Here is a 19226-nt window from a genome sequence, read left to right on the forward strand (position 1 = left end):
GCCCTTGTTGTGGGTATCTCCTGTGTTGTAACAAGGTATCCCCCTTGTTGTGGGTATCTCCTGTGTTGTAACAGGTATCCCTCTTGTTGTGGGTATCTCCTGTGTTGTAACCGGTATCCCTCTTGTTGTGGGTATCTCCTGTGTTGTTGTCGTTGCCTTTGTTGTTTTGAACGTTTCTTGTTCTGTGGTCATGGCCTTCCCTGTTGTTGTAGGAATTTTGACTGCCGTTGTTATCTCCTGTGATGTTGCAGTAGTCTTTGCTGTTGTGGGCATTTCCAGTCTTGTTGCAGTAGTTTTTGGTGCCGTTGTCATTGCCATCTCCTCTGTCGTCACAAGGACCTGTGTTGTAGGAATAGCCGTTGGTGGCAACGTTGTTGGTGTTGGGGTTGTGCTTGTGGGCTGGGCGACGGACATCAGATGGATACATGCTGTAACCTGGATGCTGAAGACCAAGCCAGGTGCACAGGCAATATGGTTTGTTTCACCCTGCCAGCAAAAATAGTAGAAGCTGACGTCTTCCGGGTCTTCAAAGAATCCATCGGTTTTCCCTCTGCAAAAGAGTAGACTCTCTACAAGAGAATCAAATAGTGTCAGTAATGAGCAGAGCAAATGTCCAAAACAAACAGTATCTGGTTCATCTGAAGCAGCAGCTCAAGATGAAGTTATACCAGCAGGTGGCGCTTCGACGGCAGCCTCGCCTACAGTCTGTCTGTCCTTTTAGTATTTTTTTTGTTTGTTATTTTTAGTGTGTTTTACAAGTTTGTGTTAATGTTCTCTGGTTTGTTTTATGTGGGCGGAGGGTGGGGATCGGTGGAAACTTTTTTTCAATCTCTGACCTTGCCGGAGATGCGATTGTTTTCCGGATCGTATCTCTGGTGGCTCTGCGGCCTAACATCATGGAGCTGGAGGCCTTGCTCGGGGCTGAGTTTGAGCCCCACCGCGGGGCAGTGGACTTGCCATCGGAGCTGATCTCTTGCCTGGGATCGACGCTCCATCGAGGAGCTTGCAGTCTCGGGAAGAGACTGATGTCGGGAAGCTCCAAACGACGCAAAGGGTTTCGACCTGTCCCGACCCGGCGTAGATCGCCCGGCGCGGGGGAGCTGAGATTCCCCACCACCCCCCCCACCCCGATGCAGGAGCTTGATCGCCCCGACGAGGAGGCCCACTGTCGACTACGGGATCGTAAGATCGTCCCATCAACGGAAGGTTAGAGGCCCCTGACCGCTGGAGGACAAAGAAGGGAGAGATTGAACCTTTTTTCGCCTTCCATCACTGAGGAATGCGGAGGAGTCACTGAGGTGGATGTTCATGTTAAAATGTATTTTGTGTGTTCTGTTGCTTTTTATTGGTATAACTGTATAGCAAATGAAATTCCTCGTACATTGCAAAACATACTTGGCGAATAAAGTATGATTATGATGGTGATTATGATTAGATTAAGGAGGGTGAGGTCACATACATGGCTATTTTCATTCCTGGGGACCAAGGAATGGCAGGTGAGTTGAACAGGTACTTTGGATCCGTCTTCACTAAGGATGACACAAACAATCTCCCTGATGTACTAGTGGCCAGAGGATCTGGGGTGACTGAAGGAAATTCACATTAGGCAGGAAATGGTGTTGGATAGACTGATGGGACGGAAGGCTGATAAATCCCCAGGGCCTGATGGTCTGCATCCCAGGGAACTTAGGAAGTGGCTCTAAAAATCGTGGACACATTAGTGATCATTTCCTAATGTTCTATATACTCAGGAGCAGTTCCTATGGATTGGGGTGTATCTAATGTTATCCCACTTTTTAACAAAGGCGGGAGAGAGAAAACAGGGAATTATAGACCAGTTAGCCTGACATCGGTGGTGGGGAAGATGTTGGAGTTAATCAGAAAAGATGAAATAGCAGCACATTTGGATAGCAGTAACAGGGTCGGTCCGAGTCAGCATGGATTTACGAAGGGGAAATCATGCTTGACTAATCTTTGGAATTTTTTGAAGATGTAACTAGGAAAATGGACAAGGGAGAGCCAGTGGATTTAGTGTACCTGGACTTTCAGAAAGCATTTGATAAGGTCCCACATAAGAGATTAGTGGGCAAAATTAGGGCACATGGTATTGGGGATAGTGTGCTGACATGTATAGAAAATTGGTTGGCAGACAGGAAACAAAGAGTAGGGGTTAACGGGTCCCTTTCAGAATGGCAGGCAGTGACCGGTGGGGTACCGCAAGGATCGGTGCTGGGACCGCAGCTATTTACAATATATAGCAATGATTTAGATGATGGGATTACAAGCAACATTAGCAAATTTGGAGATGACACAAAGCTGGGTGGTGGTGCGAACTGTGAGGAGGATGCTATGAGAATGCAGGGTGACTTGGACAGGTTGGGTGAGTGGGCAGATGCATGGCAGATGCAGTTTAATGTGGATAAATGTGAGGTTATCCACTTTGGTAACAAAAACAGGAAGGAAGATTATTATCTAAATGGTGTCAAGTTTGGAAAAGGGGAAGTACAATGGAATTTGGAGGTCCTTGTTCATCAGTCAATGAAAGTAAGCATGCAAGTACAGCAGGCAGTGAAGAAAGCGAATGGCATGTTGGCCTTCATAACTAGAGGAGTTGAGTATAGGAGCAGAGGTCCTTCGGCAGTAGTACAGGGCCCTAGTGAGACCACACCTGGAGTATTGTGTGCAGTTTTGGTCTCCAAATTTGAGGAACGACATTCTTGCGATTGAGGGAGTGCAGCGTAGGTTTACAAGGTTAATTCCTGGGCTGGCGGGATTGTCATATGCTGAGAGAATGGAGCGCCTGGGCTTGTATACTCTGGAATTTAGAAGGATGAGAGGGATCTTATTGAAACACATAAGATTATTAAGAGTTTGGATACGCTAGAGGCAGGAAACATGTTCCCGATGTTGGGGAGACCAGAACCAGGGGCCACAGTTTAAGAATAAGGGGTAAGCCATTTAGAACGGAGATGAGGAAACACTTTTTCACACAGAGAGCGGTGAGTCTGTGGAATTCTCTGCCTCATAGGGCGGTGGAGGTCGGTTCTCTGGACAAGTTCAAGTGAGAGCTAGATAGGGATCTTGATGATAGCAGAGTCAGGGGATATGGGGAGAAGCCAGGAACGGGGTACAGATTGTGGATGATCAGCCATGATCACATTGAATGGCTATTGTCTATTGGTATCAGAGCGGACATGAGCCCAGCTACAGGAAGGATGTCATTAAGTTGGAAAGGGTGCAGAAGAGATTCACGAGGATGTTACCAGGGCTTGGGAAGAGATTGGACGGGCTAGCACATTTCTCTTTGGGGACGTAGGGGTGACAATTATTAAGGCGAACAAGATCATGAAGGGGTGTTGATAAAGTGAACGCTCACATTCCCTTTCCCAGGGTTTATAATTCTAAAACTAAAGGGTACAGGTTTGAAGTGAGGTGGGAGAGATTTAAGAAGAACCTCAGGAGCAATTCTTTTGCCCAGAGGGTGGTCCGTATCTGAAATGAGCTGATGGAGGAAGCTATAGAAGCGGATACTATTACGACTTTTACAAGACAATTGGATAGATATATGCATGGGAAGGGATTTAAGGTATGGACCAAATACAGGCAAATGAGGCAACCCCAGTATGGTTTGTTCAGGGTCGGCATGTACAAGGACTATGACTCCAACATTTTCAGGAGGTGTTGAATAAAGGGCCTTCATTTAAAATCTCATGCAGAAGGTGGAGTTGCAGAAGGGTCATAGAAACATAGAAACATAGAAATTAGGTGCAGGAGTAGGCCATTCGGCCATTCGGCCCTTCAAGCCATTCAATATGATCATGGCTGATCATCCAACTCAGTATCCCGTACCTGCCTTCTCTCCATACCCCCTGATCCCCTTAGCCACAAGGGCCACATAGAAACATAGAAACATAGAAACATAGAAACATCTAACTCCCTCTTAAATATAGCCAATGAACTGGCCTCGACTACCCTCTGTGGCAGAGAGTTCCAGAGATTCACCACTCTCTGTATGAAAAAAGTTCTTCTCATCTCGGTTTTAAAGGATTTCCCCCTTATCCTTAAGCTGTGACCCCTTGTCCTGGACTTCCCCAACATCGGGAACAATCTTCCTGCATCTAGCCTGTCCAACCCCTTAAGAATTTTGTAAGTTTCTATAAGATCCCCCTCTCAATCTCCTAAATTCTAGAGAGTACAAGCCGAGTCTATCCAGTCTTTCTTCATAAGACAGTCCTGACATCCCAGGTCTCCACCTGGTGGTCACAGAGAGGGCTGGCAGCTTCAACTGCACAACGGCCAGGACTTTGAAGGAGCATTGCTAGTTTTTGAAACGGGGTTGAGTTAGTAGAACGTGCGTATGATGCAGAATTTGATCTGCAGACAGATTTGAACAGTTCTTAACTGGCATATTTTTTATCAGAGTGGGAAGGAGGTGAAAAAAATCAAAGTGCTGGGGGAACTCAGCGGGTCAGGCAGCATCTGTGGAAGGGGAATGCAAAGGCGATGATGTTTTGAGTCGGGACCCCTTTTTCAGGAGATACAACCCTCGAACATAATACTCTCGTACAAACAGTAAAGTCTGGCTCTCCCTCGCCAGTCTAGCCCTCGTCTTTACATCCGGAGAACTGGAGATGAGTCCTGCATGTATTGGATCAATAGAACCTAACACAGAGGGCAGTACGTGAACAGGCCCTTCAGCCCACAATGAATGCAAAAATAATCTCCTCGCCTGCAAATGATCCATATCCTTCCATTCTCATAGCCTGCAGAATGCTGGAATAACTCAGCGGGACAGGCAGCATCTCTGGAGAGAAGAGATGGGCGACGTTTCGGGTCATGAGTCCCAGCCCGAAGAAGGGTCTTGACCCACAACGTCACCTATTCCTTCTCTCCAGAGGCGCTGCCTGTCCCGCTGAGCTACTCCAGCATTTTCTGTCCACCTTCAGTGTAAACTAACATCTACAGTCACATCCTACACATTTCCTGCATATCACATGTGCGTATTTAAAAGCCTCTTAAAATTCCCATCCTATCTGTTTACACCACCATCCCTGGCAGCGCATTCCAGGGATCTACCACTCTGTGTAAAACAAATTGCCCTGCACATTTCCTTTAAAGATTCCTCTCTGACCTTAATGCTGTGTCCTCCAGTGTTTAACGTTCCACAAGAGGGAAAAGGTTCTGACTGTCCACCCTATCTATATCTCATTTTGTTTTGTGCTTCTATCAGGTCTCCCCACTACCTCCAACGTTTAAACGTTGAAGGTGGTTTCCCCAACTAAGTACCAAGGAGAACTAAACAATGAGGTTAGCTCCTCCATTGCACACTCCACTCCCTCCAATCTGTTCTCTGCTGACCAGGAATGGAGTATTTAAATCATCAGACCAATAATCTCAGTCCTGGACTGATAATCCAGAAATCTGAATTCAACTCCCTCCAGGGCAGCCTTGGAATTTAAATTCAGGTCTTGGATTTGCATTTAGCCTTAAGGGCCGGTCTCACTTTCACGACCTAATTCACGACCTTTTTTACTCGTGGACATTTTTCATCAGGCTAGAAAAAACGCCCCGCAGCTTGGACCCTCAAATCCTGACAACCTCCTCGTAATTCTTCTCTGCACTCTTTCCAGTTTAATTAGAAATGTTGCTCAGAAAGTTGGATGCACTTGGTTTACTAATATCTTTCAGGAATGGAAACCTTCAATCCCTACTCTAGACTCCATCGACGCTGTTAAATCTCTCGTCATTAACTGTACACCTTTGCCTTACATCCGACCTCACAAAGTGCAACACCTTGCACCTGTTCAGATTAAACCTCATCTTCCATTTCTCTGCCCATTTCTGTAGTTTAGTTTAGTTTCGAGATACAGCGCGGAAACAGGCCCTTCGGCCCACCGAGTCCGCACCGACCAGCGATCCCTGCACATTGACACTACCCGACCCGCACCGGGTACAATTTTACATTTTACACCAAGCCAATTAACCTACACACCTGCATGTCTTTGGAGGAAACCAAAGGTCTCGGAGAAAACCCACGCAGGTCCCGGGGAGAAAGTACAAACTCCGTACAGACAGCACCCGCAGTCAGGATCGAACCTGGGTCTCTGGTGCTGTAAGGCAGCAGCTCTACTGCTGCATATATGCTCCCAAAGCCTTCTTCAATGCCCGGAGCTCCACCAATTCTGAAGATGTGCACCATTTTAGTAACCAAATGTTATTTATGTGTAGATCATCCACACCTGAGGTCCTTTCATAGATCCCCTGCTGAACACCATTGAGATGGTGGTGGAAGCAGATACAACAGTGTTGTTTAAGAGGCTTTTCGGCAGCACGTGGATACATAGGGAATGGAGGGGTATGGTTCTTGTGCAGTCAGAGGAGGTTAATTTAAGGGCATCATGTTTGGAGTGGCCATTGGTGTCTGAAGAGCCTGTTCCTGTGTTGTAATAATCTGTGTTTTTGGTACTCAGTTAGGCCTATATGTGACTGAAATCCAACCCATCTGATTGTCACCCTGGAAACCGTTTAGTTGCTACTGCCATGTTGTCAAGGGCCTGTTAACACACTCAGAAAATTAAAAAAAAAACTCTGACATTTAGACGCCTGGTCAACATAGAACCTTGTAAGTCAGGGTTTGATGTGATGCTAGACACAATATTGTTAGTTTAGTTTAGTTTAGTTTAATTTAGAGAAACAGGCCTGGGTCCACGTCGACCAGCGATCCCCGTACATTAACACTACTCTACACCCACTCGGGACAATTTACATTTATACCAAGCCAATTAACCTACAAACTTGTACGTCTTTGGAGTGTGGGAGGAAACCGAAGAACTCGGAGAAAAACCACGCAGGTCACGGGGAGAACGTGCAAACTCCGTACAGACAGCGCCCATAGTCAGGATGGAACCCGGGTCTCTGGCGCTGCATTCGCTGTAAGGCAACAACTCTACCGCTGTGCCACCGTGACCGCCCTGCCACGTTCTGCATTTCTCACCTGTCAGGTTTGCTGGAGTGGCCACTGGGGCCTGGGAGGTGACTCCTGGAGTCTTCGGGCTGGCTACTGGGAGTTGCGAGATGTCTATTAGAGGCTTTGAGGTGGCCACTGGAGCTCTTGCGGTGGTGACTGGAGCGGCCTGGGCTTCTGCAGTGGTCTGAGGCGGGGCGGCAGTGGGTGGCTTGACACACCACATGCTCACTATGTCGAAGATGAGGTTCCTCTGGCAGGTGCTATAGATGGTGGCATTCCCCAGGCACTGGTAGAAGCTTGAAGCATCCTCAGGGTCTGCGTGGATTCCGACCTCGTTCTCCAGGCAAAACGTGTCTGACGGCTGGCATGACACTGCAGGGGACATTGAACAGGACAGGCGGCATTAATGAACCCGAACACATCTCTCCCGCTCACCAGAGTGGGACAACGATCACTTTGAACTTGACATCATGTTCGGTACGGACATTGCGGGCTGATTGGCCTGTGATGTGCCGTTCTATGTTCTGTGTTCACTCCCCATTATTTATAAATCACCCATAATTTAGTTTCAGTTAGAGTGATACAGTGTGGAAACAGGCCCTTCGGCCCAACTTGCCCACACCGGCCAACATGTCCCAGCTACACTGGTCCCACCTGCCTGCGCTTGATCCATATCGCTCCAAACCAGTCCTATCCATGTACCTGTCTAACTGTTTCTTAAACGTTGGGATAGTCCCAGCCTCAACTACCTCCCCTGGCAGCTTGTATGATACACCCACCACCCTTTGTGCGGAAAAGTTACCCCTCAGATTCCTATTAAATCTTTTCCCCTTCATCTTGAACTTATGTCCTCTGGTCCTCGATTACCCTACTCTGGGCAAGAAACTCGGTGGATCTACCCAATCTATTCCTCTCATAAATGTATACACCTCTACAAGATCACCCCTCATCCTTCTGCGCTCCAAGGTTTTTAGAGAGACGGCGTGGAAACAGGACCTTCGGACCACGAATCCGCGCCGACCAGCTATCCCTGCACACTAACACTACCCTACACGCACTAGGGACAATTTACACTTATACCAAGCCAATTAACCAACAAACCTGTACGTCTTTGGAGTGTGGGAGGAAGCCGAAGATCCCGGAGAAAACCCAGGCAGGTCACGGGGAGAAGGTACAAACACTGTGGAGACAGAGTCCGTAGACAGGATCTAACCGGATCTCTGGCTCCGTAAGGCAGCAACTCTACTACCATGCCAACATGCCAGGACTTGAGGGCCTGAGCTACAGGGAGAGGGGGTTGGTCAGTTAGGAGCGCAGGAGGCTGATGGGTGATTTTATAGAGGGGTATGAAATCATCAGGAACATAGATAGTGTGAATGAACAACCTATTACCAGCGTAAGGGAATCAAGAACTAGAGGCCGGAGGTTTAAGGAGAAAGATTGAATAGAAACCTGAGCAGTATATTTGTAACAGGTGCTTACAATACAATACAATACAATTTTATTTGTCATTTGAACCTCATTGAGGTTCATATGAAATGTTGTTTCTGCAGTCATACCCACAAGAAAAGACCCAAGACACAACACAATTTACACAGACATCCATCACAGCGCATCTCCTCCTCGCTGTGATGGAAGGCAAAGACCTGCACTTCCCATTCCCCTCCCGATGTCAGAGTCAAAGCCCACGGCGGGCGATGGTAAGTGTCCCGCGGCCATTAACGCCGCGCCGGGTGATGCAAGGCCACGCTCTGGGTCTTGGTGTTGGAGCCCCCGGCGGGCGCTAGCAAAGTCCCGCGGCCATTCCAAGCCGCGCAGGGCGATGATGTAAGGCCCTGCTTCAGGTCATCTTCAACCCCGCAACTCGGGCGGGAGAAGTCGCCGTTGCGGAAGCCCCAAAAAGCGGTCTCCCAGCAGGGACCCACGGTATTACTGTCCACCAGACCTGCGGTTGGAGCCTCCGAATCCCCGGGGGTCGGGTCGCAGCAGCGCGCCACCACCGCTCCTCCTCGCTCCGAACTCGGCCAGCTCTACGATGGTGAGTAGCTCCGCAGCTCCGCAGCTCCGTGACTGGAGCCCCAGGTCGTTCCTGCTGGAGGCCGCTCCACGTTGCAGCCCCAACGACAACGGAGACCCGACAGGGAAAATGTCGGGTTCTCCGTGCAGGGGAAAGATTTTAAACGTTTCCCCCGCCCCCCACACACACACCCCCACACACATACACAAAAAAAAAAAAAAAAACTACATTGAAATAAGACAAAAAATAATAAAAAGACAGACGGACTGCAGAGGCTGCTGCGACGTGAGTCGCGCCGCCCACCGGAATGACCTGCAAGAGGAAGTAGTTGAGGCTGATAAATAACAACATTTAGAAGACACTTACACAGGTACACGGACCGGAAAGGTTTAGAGAAATAGGAGGCAGGCACAGGGAAATGGGCCTTGCTTAGATGGAGCATGATGGTTGCCATGGAGTAGTTGGGCTGAAGGGCCTGTTTGCATACTGTATGACTCTGTGAGAGGTGAAAGGCCCTGAGATCATTCTGGCGTGGGATGGAGGTGCAGAGAGATTGCACATCCATGGTGGACATGAGCTGGTCAGCACCAGGAAACGGGAAACTACTAGGGTGCTGGAAGGCATCAGTGGTATCACAGACATAAGTGGGAAGGGTTAGGGGTGCTAGACGAGGGGGAAGGAAGAGCTGAAGACGGCATAAATAACAATGGTTTAATAGGAATCTGAGGGGTAACCTTTTCACACAAAGGGTGGTGGGTGTGTCGAACAAGCTGCCAGAGGAGGTAGTTGAGGCTGGGGCTATCCCAACGTTTAAGAAACAGTTAGACAGGTACATGGTTAGGGTCTGAAGAAGTGTTTCGGCCCGAAATATTGCCTATTTCCTTCGCTCCATAGATGCTGCCTCACCCGCTGAGTTTCTCCAGCATTTTTGTCTATATGGATAAGACAGGTTTGGAGGGATATGGACCAAACGCAGGCAGGTGGGACTAATGTAGCTGGGACATTGTTGGCCGGTGTTGGGCAAGCTGGGCTGGGACATTGTTGGCTGGTGTTGGGCAAGTTGGGCTGGGACATTGTTGGCTGGTGATGGGCAAGTTGGGCTGGGACATTGTTGGCTGGTGTTGGGCAAGTTGGGCTGGGACATTGTTGGCTGGTGTTGGGCAAGTTGGGCTGGGACATTGGTGGCTGGTGTTGGGCAAGTTGGGCTGGGACATTGTTGGCTGGTGTTGGGCAAGTTGGGCTGGGACATTGTTGGCTGGTGTTGGGCAAGCTGGGCTGGGACATTGTTGGCTGGTGTTGGGCAGGTTGGGCTGGGACATTGTTAGCCGGTGTTGGGCAAGCTGTTTCCACTCTGTATCACTCCATGACTCTATGACTCTCTTACAGTTGACTGGAGACCTGGAGCAAAAAAACAATCTGCTGGAGGAAAATCTGTAGTGGCCAACATCTGTAGTGGCAGAGTGGTGGTGGATGTTTTGTGTTGGATCATGGAGTCATACAGCACGGAAACAGGCTCTTTGGTTCAACTCATTCATGCCCAGCAGCGATGCCCAGTCCAAGCCAGAGCCATTTGCCCGCACGTGATCCCATATCTCGAAACCTTCCCATCCAAAGAGAGGGAGGGGTGAGGCAAGGGCCGGCTGGTGATACGTGGAAACAGGCGAGAGGAGGGGGGGGGGGGGGGGGGGGTGGATGATGGGCATGAGGGGGCAGAGAGAGAGGTGGCTTTTGGAGACAGTGACTGGGGGGTGAAAGGTAGAGCTAATAAGAGCAAGGAGAAAGGGGTTAGATGGAGGTAGAGACAGAGGTTGGATAGTGGAGACACAAGAGGCTGTAGATGCCGGAATCTGATAGGCAAGGTAGGAATCCAGATAAGGGAATGATGATGGGAAGATGGAGCGTTGAGAGAAATAGAAGGGAGTGCCTGTTGTCTAACGTGTTGTCAGACGGATCAGGCGGGAGAGAGGATTGAAACTGGGTAACAAAGAGTTAACAGTTGCTGCGTGGATCGCAGGAAAGGAGAACCAAGCTTGAGGGAGTGTGTCGGAAGGAACTGCAGGTGCTGGTTTAAACTGAAGATAGACACAAAAAGCTGGAGTTACTCAGCAGGTCAGGCAGCATCTCTGGAGAGAAGAAATAAGTAGCGTTTCGGGTCGAGTCGTTTCTTCAGACCAGAAGAAGGGTCTCGACCCGAAACGTCGCCAATTCCTTTTCTCCATAGATGATGATCCACAGAGTTACTCCAGTGTTTTGTATCGATCAAGTTTGAGGGAGTATAGGCTACCTGAGTTGGGAAATCCAATGTGCATGGCCCAATGTGCAGACTACCCAGGTGGAAGATGTACTTCCTCTAGATTGTGTTTGGCTTCAACCTGGCAGTGGAGGAGACTGACGGGCCGGTTTGGGAATGGGAAGGGGAAATGAAATGGCTGTCATGTTCCGGCGATTACATTTAAGAGACTGAAACTAAAAATACCTTTCTTTTGTTAGTCAAAAGTGTTGAAGGTGGTTGTCGGAGTCAGGTAGTGGAAGACCTTCATACCTGGCAACCTCCGGGAACCGCACGGCCCTTCGCAAAGTCCCAAGGTTTCCGTTCAGGTTTCCTTGGACAGGGGCCATGACCGGCCGGTTTTGGGATGGGAATATGTCCCAGCTAAGACACTGAAAGAGGTCCCAGTCATAGAGTCATGGAAACATGGCTGTGTTTGGCCCATAGCCCTAGACCCTCCCAGCTAAACTAGTCCCACCTGGCTGTGTTTGGCCCATATCCCTCTAAACCTGTCATATCCATGTACCTGTCTAAATGTTTGTTTAATGTTCTAATAGTCTCAGCCTCAACGACCTCCCCCCCGGCAGCTCGTTCCATACACCCACCACCCACCACACAAACCAAAGTTGTTTTGGCCTTCCATCACAGCGATGTGATGGATGTTTATGTAAATTATGTTGTGTCTTGGGTCTATTTGTTTGTAATGTATGTCTGCAGAAACGGCATTTCGTTTGGACCTCAAGGGGTCCAAATGACAAATAAATTGTATCTAGAATCTTGAATCTTTGTGTGAAAGATCCTTTGTGGATCATCTTGGATCGCCACCAGGATGGTGGTCTCTTTTGTTGAAAGTGGTCATGACCTGGTACTCTCATTGTGTGGACGTTGTCTACAATGGTTGGGAGGTCATGTTACCACTGGACAAGACATTGGTGGGGCCGCGTTTAGTGTATGGTGTTCACTTTTGGTCTCCAGGTTATAAGAAAGATATTGGTAAGCTGGGAAGGGTGCGGAAAAGATTTACAAGGATGTTGCCTGGACTGGGAGGGCCGGAGCTATCGGGAAGGGGTGGGAGATTGCAACCTTCACGTGGTCCACCCTGTTTCGACTAATGCAATCAACCTGACGTGCACAAACAAATAGATCAAATAGAACAAAGGTAGACAAAAATGCTGGAGAAACTCAGTGGGTGCGGCAGCATCTATGGAGCGAAGGAAATAGGTAACGTTTCGGGTTGAAACCCTTCTTCAGACTGATGTGAGGGTGTGGGGGGGGGGGAAGGGGCGGGAAGAAGAAAGGAAGAGGTGGAGACAGTGTGACGAGGGCGAGCTGAGAAGGGGAGGAGAAAATGGGGACTACCTGAAATTAGACAAGTCAGTGTTCATACCGCTGAGGTGCCGACTGCCCAAGCGGAATATGAGGTGCTGCTCCTCCAGTTTACGGTGGTCCCCACTCTGGCCATGGAGGAGGCCCAGGACAGAAAGGTCAGATTCATAATGGGAGGGGGTGGGGTTGAAGTGCTGAGCCACCAGGAGATTGCGAACCGAGCGGAGGTGTTGGGCGAAGCGATCGCCAAGCCTACGCTTGGTCTCACCGATGTAGAGCAGCTGACATCTAGAGCAGCGGATGCAATAGATGAGGTTGGAGGAGGTGCAGGTGAACCTCTGCCGCACCTGGAAAGACTGCTTGGGTCCTTGGATGGAGTCGAGGGGGGAGGTAAAGCGACCAGTGTAGCATCATAGAACAAATAGAACAAGTTGACCGACAACTTTAGGCTGTGCACGCCATACCCAAGAAGAAGAAGAAGAAGCTATAGGGAGAGGTTGAGCAAGCTGCAACTTTATTCCTTGGAGTGCAGGAGGATGGGGTGATCTTAAAGAGATGTATACAATCATGAGAACAATAGATAGAGTGAATGCACAGACTCCTTCATCCGGAGAAGGGGAGTCAGTAACTAGAGGAAATAGGTTTAAGCTGAGGGGGGGAAGGATTTAATAGGAACCTGAGGGGCAACTATTTACAGAGGGTGGTACCCGGAGGAGGTGGTTGAGAAATGTACTATGACAATGTTTAAGAAAACATTTGGACAGGTACATGGATAGAACAGGTTTAGAGGGCTATGGGCTAAACACAGGCAGGTGGGGGTAGCATAGATGGGACATGTTGGTTGGTGCAGGCAAGTTGGGCCAAGGGGCCTGTTTCCAAGTTGTATCACATGATGGCCCTATGACAATTTGCTAAACACAAAGAAATGCAGACACTGGTTTACAAAAAAAAAACATAAAGTGCTGGAGAAACTCAGTGGGTCAGGTAGCATCTCCGAACGTCATGGATGAGCGATATTTTGGGTCAGGGCCCCTTCTTCAGATAGTCCGAAGAAGGGTATATCGACCCAGAATATCACCTATCTATTTCCCTCACAGATGCTGCCTGACCAATTGAGGTATTGAACGCCCACTATCTGTGCGTCCAGGGGCGGATTAAGGCTCACTGGTGCCCTAAGCACTGACCAATCTTGGTGCCCCCCTCCTTTCCACACTGATCCAGTCCATTTTAGTTGTTGACCTGTCTGACCAGATATACAATGCAGGTTGCAGCGGTACAAAAATGTATTCATATGATAACACAATATACTGTACAAACTAAGCCAAGCTTGGGCTACATAAAGTTCTACAAAAATGCAATACAACATCTATTTTAATATTTCACAAGTTAAATGTATCAAAGTTCCAACATTCATGACCTGAAAGGCATTTTTCTACATTTCATTTTTGCAAAATCACTGATAACATCCTCAAAATTAATACTTCTCAGAACGTCTGCTTGAATTATTAATATACACAGTGAGTCGAGTCTTTCTTGAAGCATAACTGATCTATTTGGGTTTTTTACACGTTTCAGTTGTGAGAAAGACCTCTCTGTTGTGCAGTTGGTGACCATTAATGTTAAAAATATTCTTAAGGCAATTTCAACATTTGGAAAGGCACTCTCTAGTTTGTCTTCTGTAATTGTGTTGTAAAGTTCCATGTGAGTGAAATATGTTTTCTTGGTTGTTTTAAACTTATGAAGAACATATGAATGGAACTGCTGAAGCTCTGTAGACAAAGTGTTGTTCATGTCATCTGGATAAACATCAATGAGTGTCTGACAAGTCTTTGAGTACCTTTCACTTTCAGATAATTGGGAATTAGCACCTTGTTGGGTGGCATTAGGAACATCTGTCAGACAAGAGAATCTGTCTGCTATTTCAGTGACACCTTTCATCTCCTCCTCATTTCCGTTTCTAACTTTTCAACAATTACATAAAAAGTGGAGATACGGAATTTTTTACAAATCTTCATTCGTTTTTTTTTCTTTTCACCCTTTTCCCAACTTTGTGGTGCCCCCTTTGGCCCTGGTGCCCTAAGCACATGCTTAGTCTGCTTAATGGTTAATCCGCCCCTGTGGGCGTCCATCTGGAGTACACACAGTGAAGAAATGCTGTTCTGTTTCTCTGCAAATTCTTTTATCAATAAGGCACATTGGTAGGTCAATTTACTGTTTTTTCCACACAGAGAGTGGTGAATCTCCTCTCTGCCACAGAAGGTAGTTGAGGCCAGTTCAAGGGCTATAAAAAGGGAGTTAGATGTGGCCCTTGTGGCTAAGGGGATCAGGGGGTATGGAGAGAACAGGTATTGATACTGAGTCTGGATGATCAGCCATGATCATATTGAATGGCGGTGCACTCGAATGCCGGATGGCCTACTCCTGCACCTATTGTCGTTTCTGTGTTTCTACTGGCTATCCTCCAGCACCTTAAAGAGGAATGAATCAAAGGGCTCAAAAATGGGGTCAGACACATTGTTTGATGAAACAATTGATCAGGTCTCCCTTCAGCCTCCAGAGAAAACAATTCAAAGGTACACAAAAATGCTGGAGAAACTCAGCGGGTGCAGCAGCATCTATGGAGCGAAGGAGTCCCTCTGGTGTAAACACAGTGAAGAAATGTTGTTCTGTTTGTCTGGAACCGCTGAGTTTCTCCAGCATTTTTGTGTCCCGCTGAGTTTCTCCAGCATTTTTGTGTACCTTCCATTTTCCAGCATCTGCAATTCCTTCTTTAAAACAATTCAAATTTGATTCAGTAACTAAACTCCCAAACAACATATTATTGACAGTGATCCTGCTGGAATCTACGTGGAATGTGAAAGGATCAGTAAAAAATAACCCTTGTCTCTTCCTCCAAGACCCTCAATTCTTGACTGGACTTTGACGTATCAAGTGGTGTTCAGAATTGGTTCACTCCACGCTGTGAGGTCAACAGATACACAGAAGATTATATCAACTCACCCATTTGCCCCAGGACCAACAGGAACAGAGACACTGCAAGAAAGAGGAAGGAATTTGCATCAACATTCAATTAGGTGTTTTTATTTAAGATTTTTAAGTTCTCAATTCTGCCCAATTTTCACATACGTTGCCATTTCCTGCACCACTCCATACTGCACACCAGTGGTCAAACTACAGAAAAAGCACTTACAGAGACTTAAAGTAGCTCATAATGATGCCATGAGAATATTACTTAAGAGATTTTTTTTTTTTTTTTTTTTTTTAATGATATTGCCTGTAAGGGAAATTCATTTCGTTGTCTCAAATTGAGACAATGACAATAAATTTGAATACAATACAATACAATACAAAAGATCTAGATGGTGTAGTGCAAGTGAAATGTTTGTGGCTGCAGGAGTCAATACTTTACAAAACGTCTTAAGAAATCTTATGTATAAATTTATCTGCCGGATTAATGACTTTGAAAATGAAATAATCTTGGCCTTATCAAACATAAGGTTCAGCACTGCATGCTACCAATCCCAGGTGTGGAGACATTGGTATAGTTGTCCCGTTGTAGGACACTGACTTTTTAAATTGTTGATCGTAAACCATGTATTGTGCTTTTGTATGTCATTTATTGTGCCTTTGTATGCAACTTATTCTATGTAATAGCTTGTCTTTTTATCTGGTCCTTGAGTCTGTAATAAAAAGTAAGTACGTAAATTCAGATGCCGGGTCACCACCCTGTAAGAAATTGCAGAACATTGTGGATGTGGCCCAGTCGATCACACAGACCAGGATCCCCACCATCCACTCTATCTGTGCCCTCACGCTGTCTCGGGAAAGCAGCCAACATAATCAAAGACCATCCACACCCCAGCCATTCCCTCTTCTCCCCTCTCCTGTCAGGCAGAAGATGAAAATGTTCGAAAGCAGGCGACTGTGGAGGACAAAACGTTGGGAAGGGTCACAAAAAGGAAGGGTGTCAAAGGTTAGGATAGGTTAGGAGAGGATGGGAGAATATGGTTGAGAGGGGAAAAATGTCTGGATAGCACGCAGTAAAAGCTTTTCACTGTACCTCGGTATACATGACAATAAACTAAAACTAAAAATATCCATTGACTTGGCCTCCACTGCCTTCTGAGGCCTTTATTCAGGGCCCCAGGCACTGGGTGTAATTAGATAAGTTACAGGAGCAACATCTAATATAGTCTATCAGAGTGGAATATCCAGCTCGTTAGTGCCTGCTGATACCTGGATTTAAGTTTCACCTGTACAACGGCAGGTATACCAAGTCACAAGAGAATGCATGTGCTGGAATCTAGAGCCAACCACAAAATGCTGGAGGAACTCAGCGGCTCAGGCAGCATCTGTGGAGGGAATGGGAGGGTGACCTTTTGGGTCAGGACCCCACTTCAGACCGATCAGGTGGCAGTCGGAGATAGAAAAGGTCACGAGAGGAGAGAAGGCAGGTGGAGGAAGTCCAGTGGGAGGAGGAAAGCTGGGGATGAGAGGAGTCGTTCCTGGGGGGGGGGGGGGGGGGGGGGGGGGTGAAGACCCCTTGTCTGAGAGATAGACCTCATTTCTCTATTGAGGTCATGGAGAACCTCAATGGGTTCTCTATTGAGGGAATATCAATATTGATATATTGGAGACGGAGGCGAGGGAAGAGAGTTCAACACCATGACGGGCTCCAAACTTGTTGAGGTGTGGACGCAGGGATACAAAGGTAAGGCTCTGCTGAGGACAGACACAGTCAACATTGGACAGGAGGGTGGGCAGAGGGGATGGTGAAAATATGAGATGGGTCAAATTCAGGCTGTGAGGAGAGCAGAGGTGGGGGGGGGGGGGGTGGAGGGGGGGGGGGGGGGGTGAGGCATCATTCTGGTCCCCACCTGAAATGCCGCCTGCCTGTTCCCTCCACAGATACTGCCTGACCCTCTGAGTTCCTCTAGCACATTCTGTTATTTCTGTAACAGTAGCATTTCCACTTGATGTTGTATCTTTTATCCTTCTCTATATCATTGTGCATTGTGGTAACTTGATAGAATTCATGCCTGGTTTAGTTTAGTTTAGTTTGATTTAGTTTGGAGATACAGCGTGGAAACAGGAACTTTGGCCCACCGCGTCCGCACCGACCAGCGATCCCCGCACACTAGCACCGTCCTACACACACTGGGGACAATTCACATTTACACCAAGCCAATTAACTTACAGACCTGTACGTCTTTAGAGTGTGGGGAGAAAGCGAAGATCTCGGAGAAAACCCACGCAGGTCACGGGGAGAACGTACAAACTCCGTACAGACAGCACCCGTAGACGGGATCGAACCCGGGTCTCCGGCGCTGCATTCGCTGTAAGGCAGCAACTCTACCGCTGGTTTCTCTGACTGGATAGCGCGCAAACAAAAGCTTTTCACTGCACCTTGCTACATACAACAATTATAAACGGAACTATTACCCTAATTCTCCATTCCTGCACGTCTGTGCTTTTGGTAGCTAGCTCCTTATTCTGAGCATAGAACTTGGAACGGTACAGCATAGGAACGCGCTCATCACCACACAATGTCCTTGCCCAACCTGATGCCAAGTTAAATTAGCCTCCTCTGCTTACACTTGCTCCATGTCCATCTGCTCTCTCTATATCCATGTACCTATCTAAAAGCCATTGTATCTATTGTACAAATTGTGTTCTGTAGTCATGCCTACTATGTTCTGTTGTGCTGAAGCAAAGCAATAATTTCATTGTCCTATCAGGGATACATGACAATAAACTCCCTTGAATCTTGAATTGCCAAACTATTGTACCTGCCTCCACCAGCAACCTCTGTCAGCGTGCACCAGGCAGCCACCGCTCTGTGTTAAAACAGTTCCCCGTACATTGCCTTCAACTCTCTCACCGTAAAGTTATGCTCTCTGGTGTTTGTCACTTTCATCCTGGGAAAAAAATCCTCTGACTGTCCACCTATCTATCTATTCCTGTATACTTTTATCAGTCTCTGATGCTCCAGAGAAAACAAACCAAGTTTGTCCAACGTCTCCCTTCTGGTGACACCCACTCATCCAGGCAGCGTCCTGGTAAACCTCATCTGCACCCTCTCCAGAGCCTGCGCGTCCTTCCTGAAATGGGGCGAATCGAACTGCGTGCAATATCCCAAGCGTGGGCTGACTAGAATTCTTTCTGCACAGAGAGAAGAACTTGTCTAAAACGCTGAATAAACTTTCATCGGAGGCAGAGAGATTGAGAGCACCTCACCTGTGCAGATGCCTGGAGCTCCCATGCTCAGAGTAGCTTTCGAGTTGTTCACCGCAGTACTCTCTCTGCCTCTTGGGTATTTATTGGGGGAAGGTCGACTTGTTGGCAAGGGTTATTAATATGCAGAGAAGGTGCCGGCTTACTAGGAGCCAAGTAGCAATGTACAAAGTCACTCGAATTACCTGCTCGGATTTCTCCTCTTGCACCTCCGCCCTTGTGCAGGGAGAAGACATGGGAGTGGTGAAATTAGTTGTGAGCAATTAAGTGGTCTGTTGGAATAGGTGCCCGTTCATGGAATCTGTCCATGGTCACAGAGTCATACGGGATGTAATCAGGCCCACCAGCCCAGCTCCAACATGCCCCACCTGAGCTGCTGCTATTAGCCTATGTTTAATGCCCTTATCCCACTT

General features: G+C 47.6%; 1 protein-coding gene across 1 annotated transcript in view; it reads right to left on the minus strand.

The window, feature by feature from the left end:
* The window catches only part of LOC129706097 (mucin-2-like), a 19012-nt gene extending 92 nt beyond the window's left edge, over positions 1–18920 (minus strand). The window contains exons 1-4 of the mRNA XM_055650080.1: positions 18817–18920; positions 15580–15612; positions 6995–7339; positions 3–569 (exon numbers count right to left, since the gene is read on the minus strand). Of these exons, the coding sequence (XP_055506055.1) occupies positions 3–569; positions 6995–7339; positions 15580–15612; positions 18817–18841 (970 nt within the window). The 5' untranslated portion in view covers positions 18842–18920. The remainder of the gene's footprint in view (positions 1–2; positions 570–6994; positions 7340–15579; positions 15613–18816) is intronic.
* Positions 18921–19226: the final 306 nt, after the last annotated feature.

Source organism: Leucoraja erinacea, chromosome 2 (genome assembly GCF_028641065.1).
Source record: "Leucoraja erinacea ecotype New England chromosome 2, Leri_hhj_1, whole genome shotgun sequence".
Lineage (NCBI taxonomy): Eukaryota > Metazoa > Chordata > Chondrichthyes > Rajiformes > Rajidae > Leucoraja > Leucoraja erinaceus.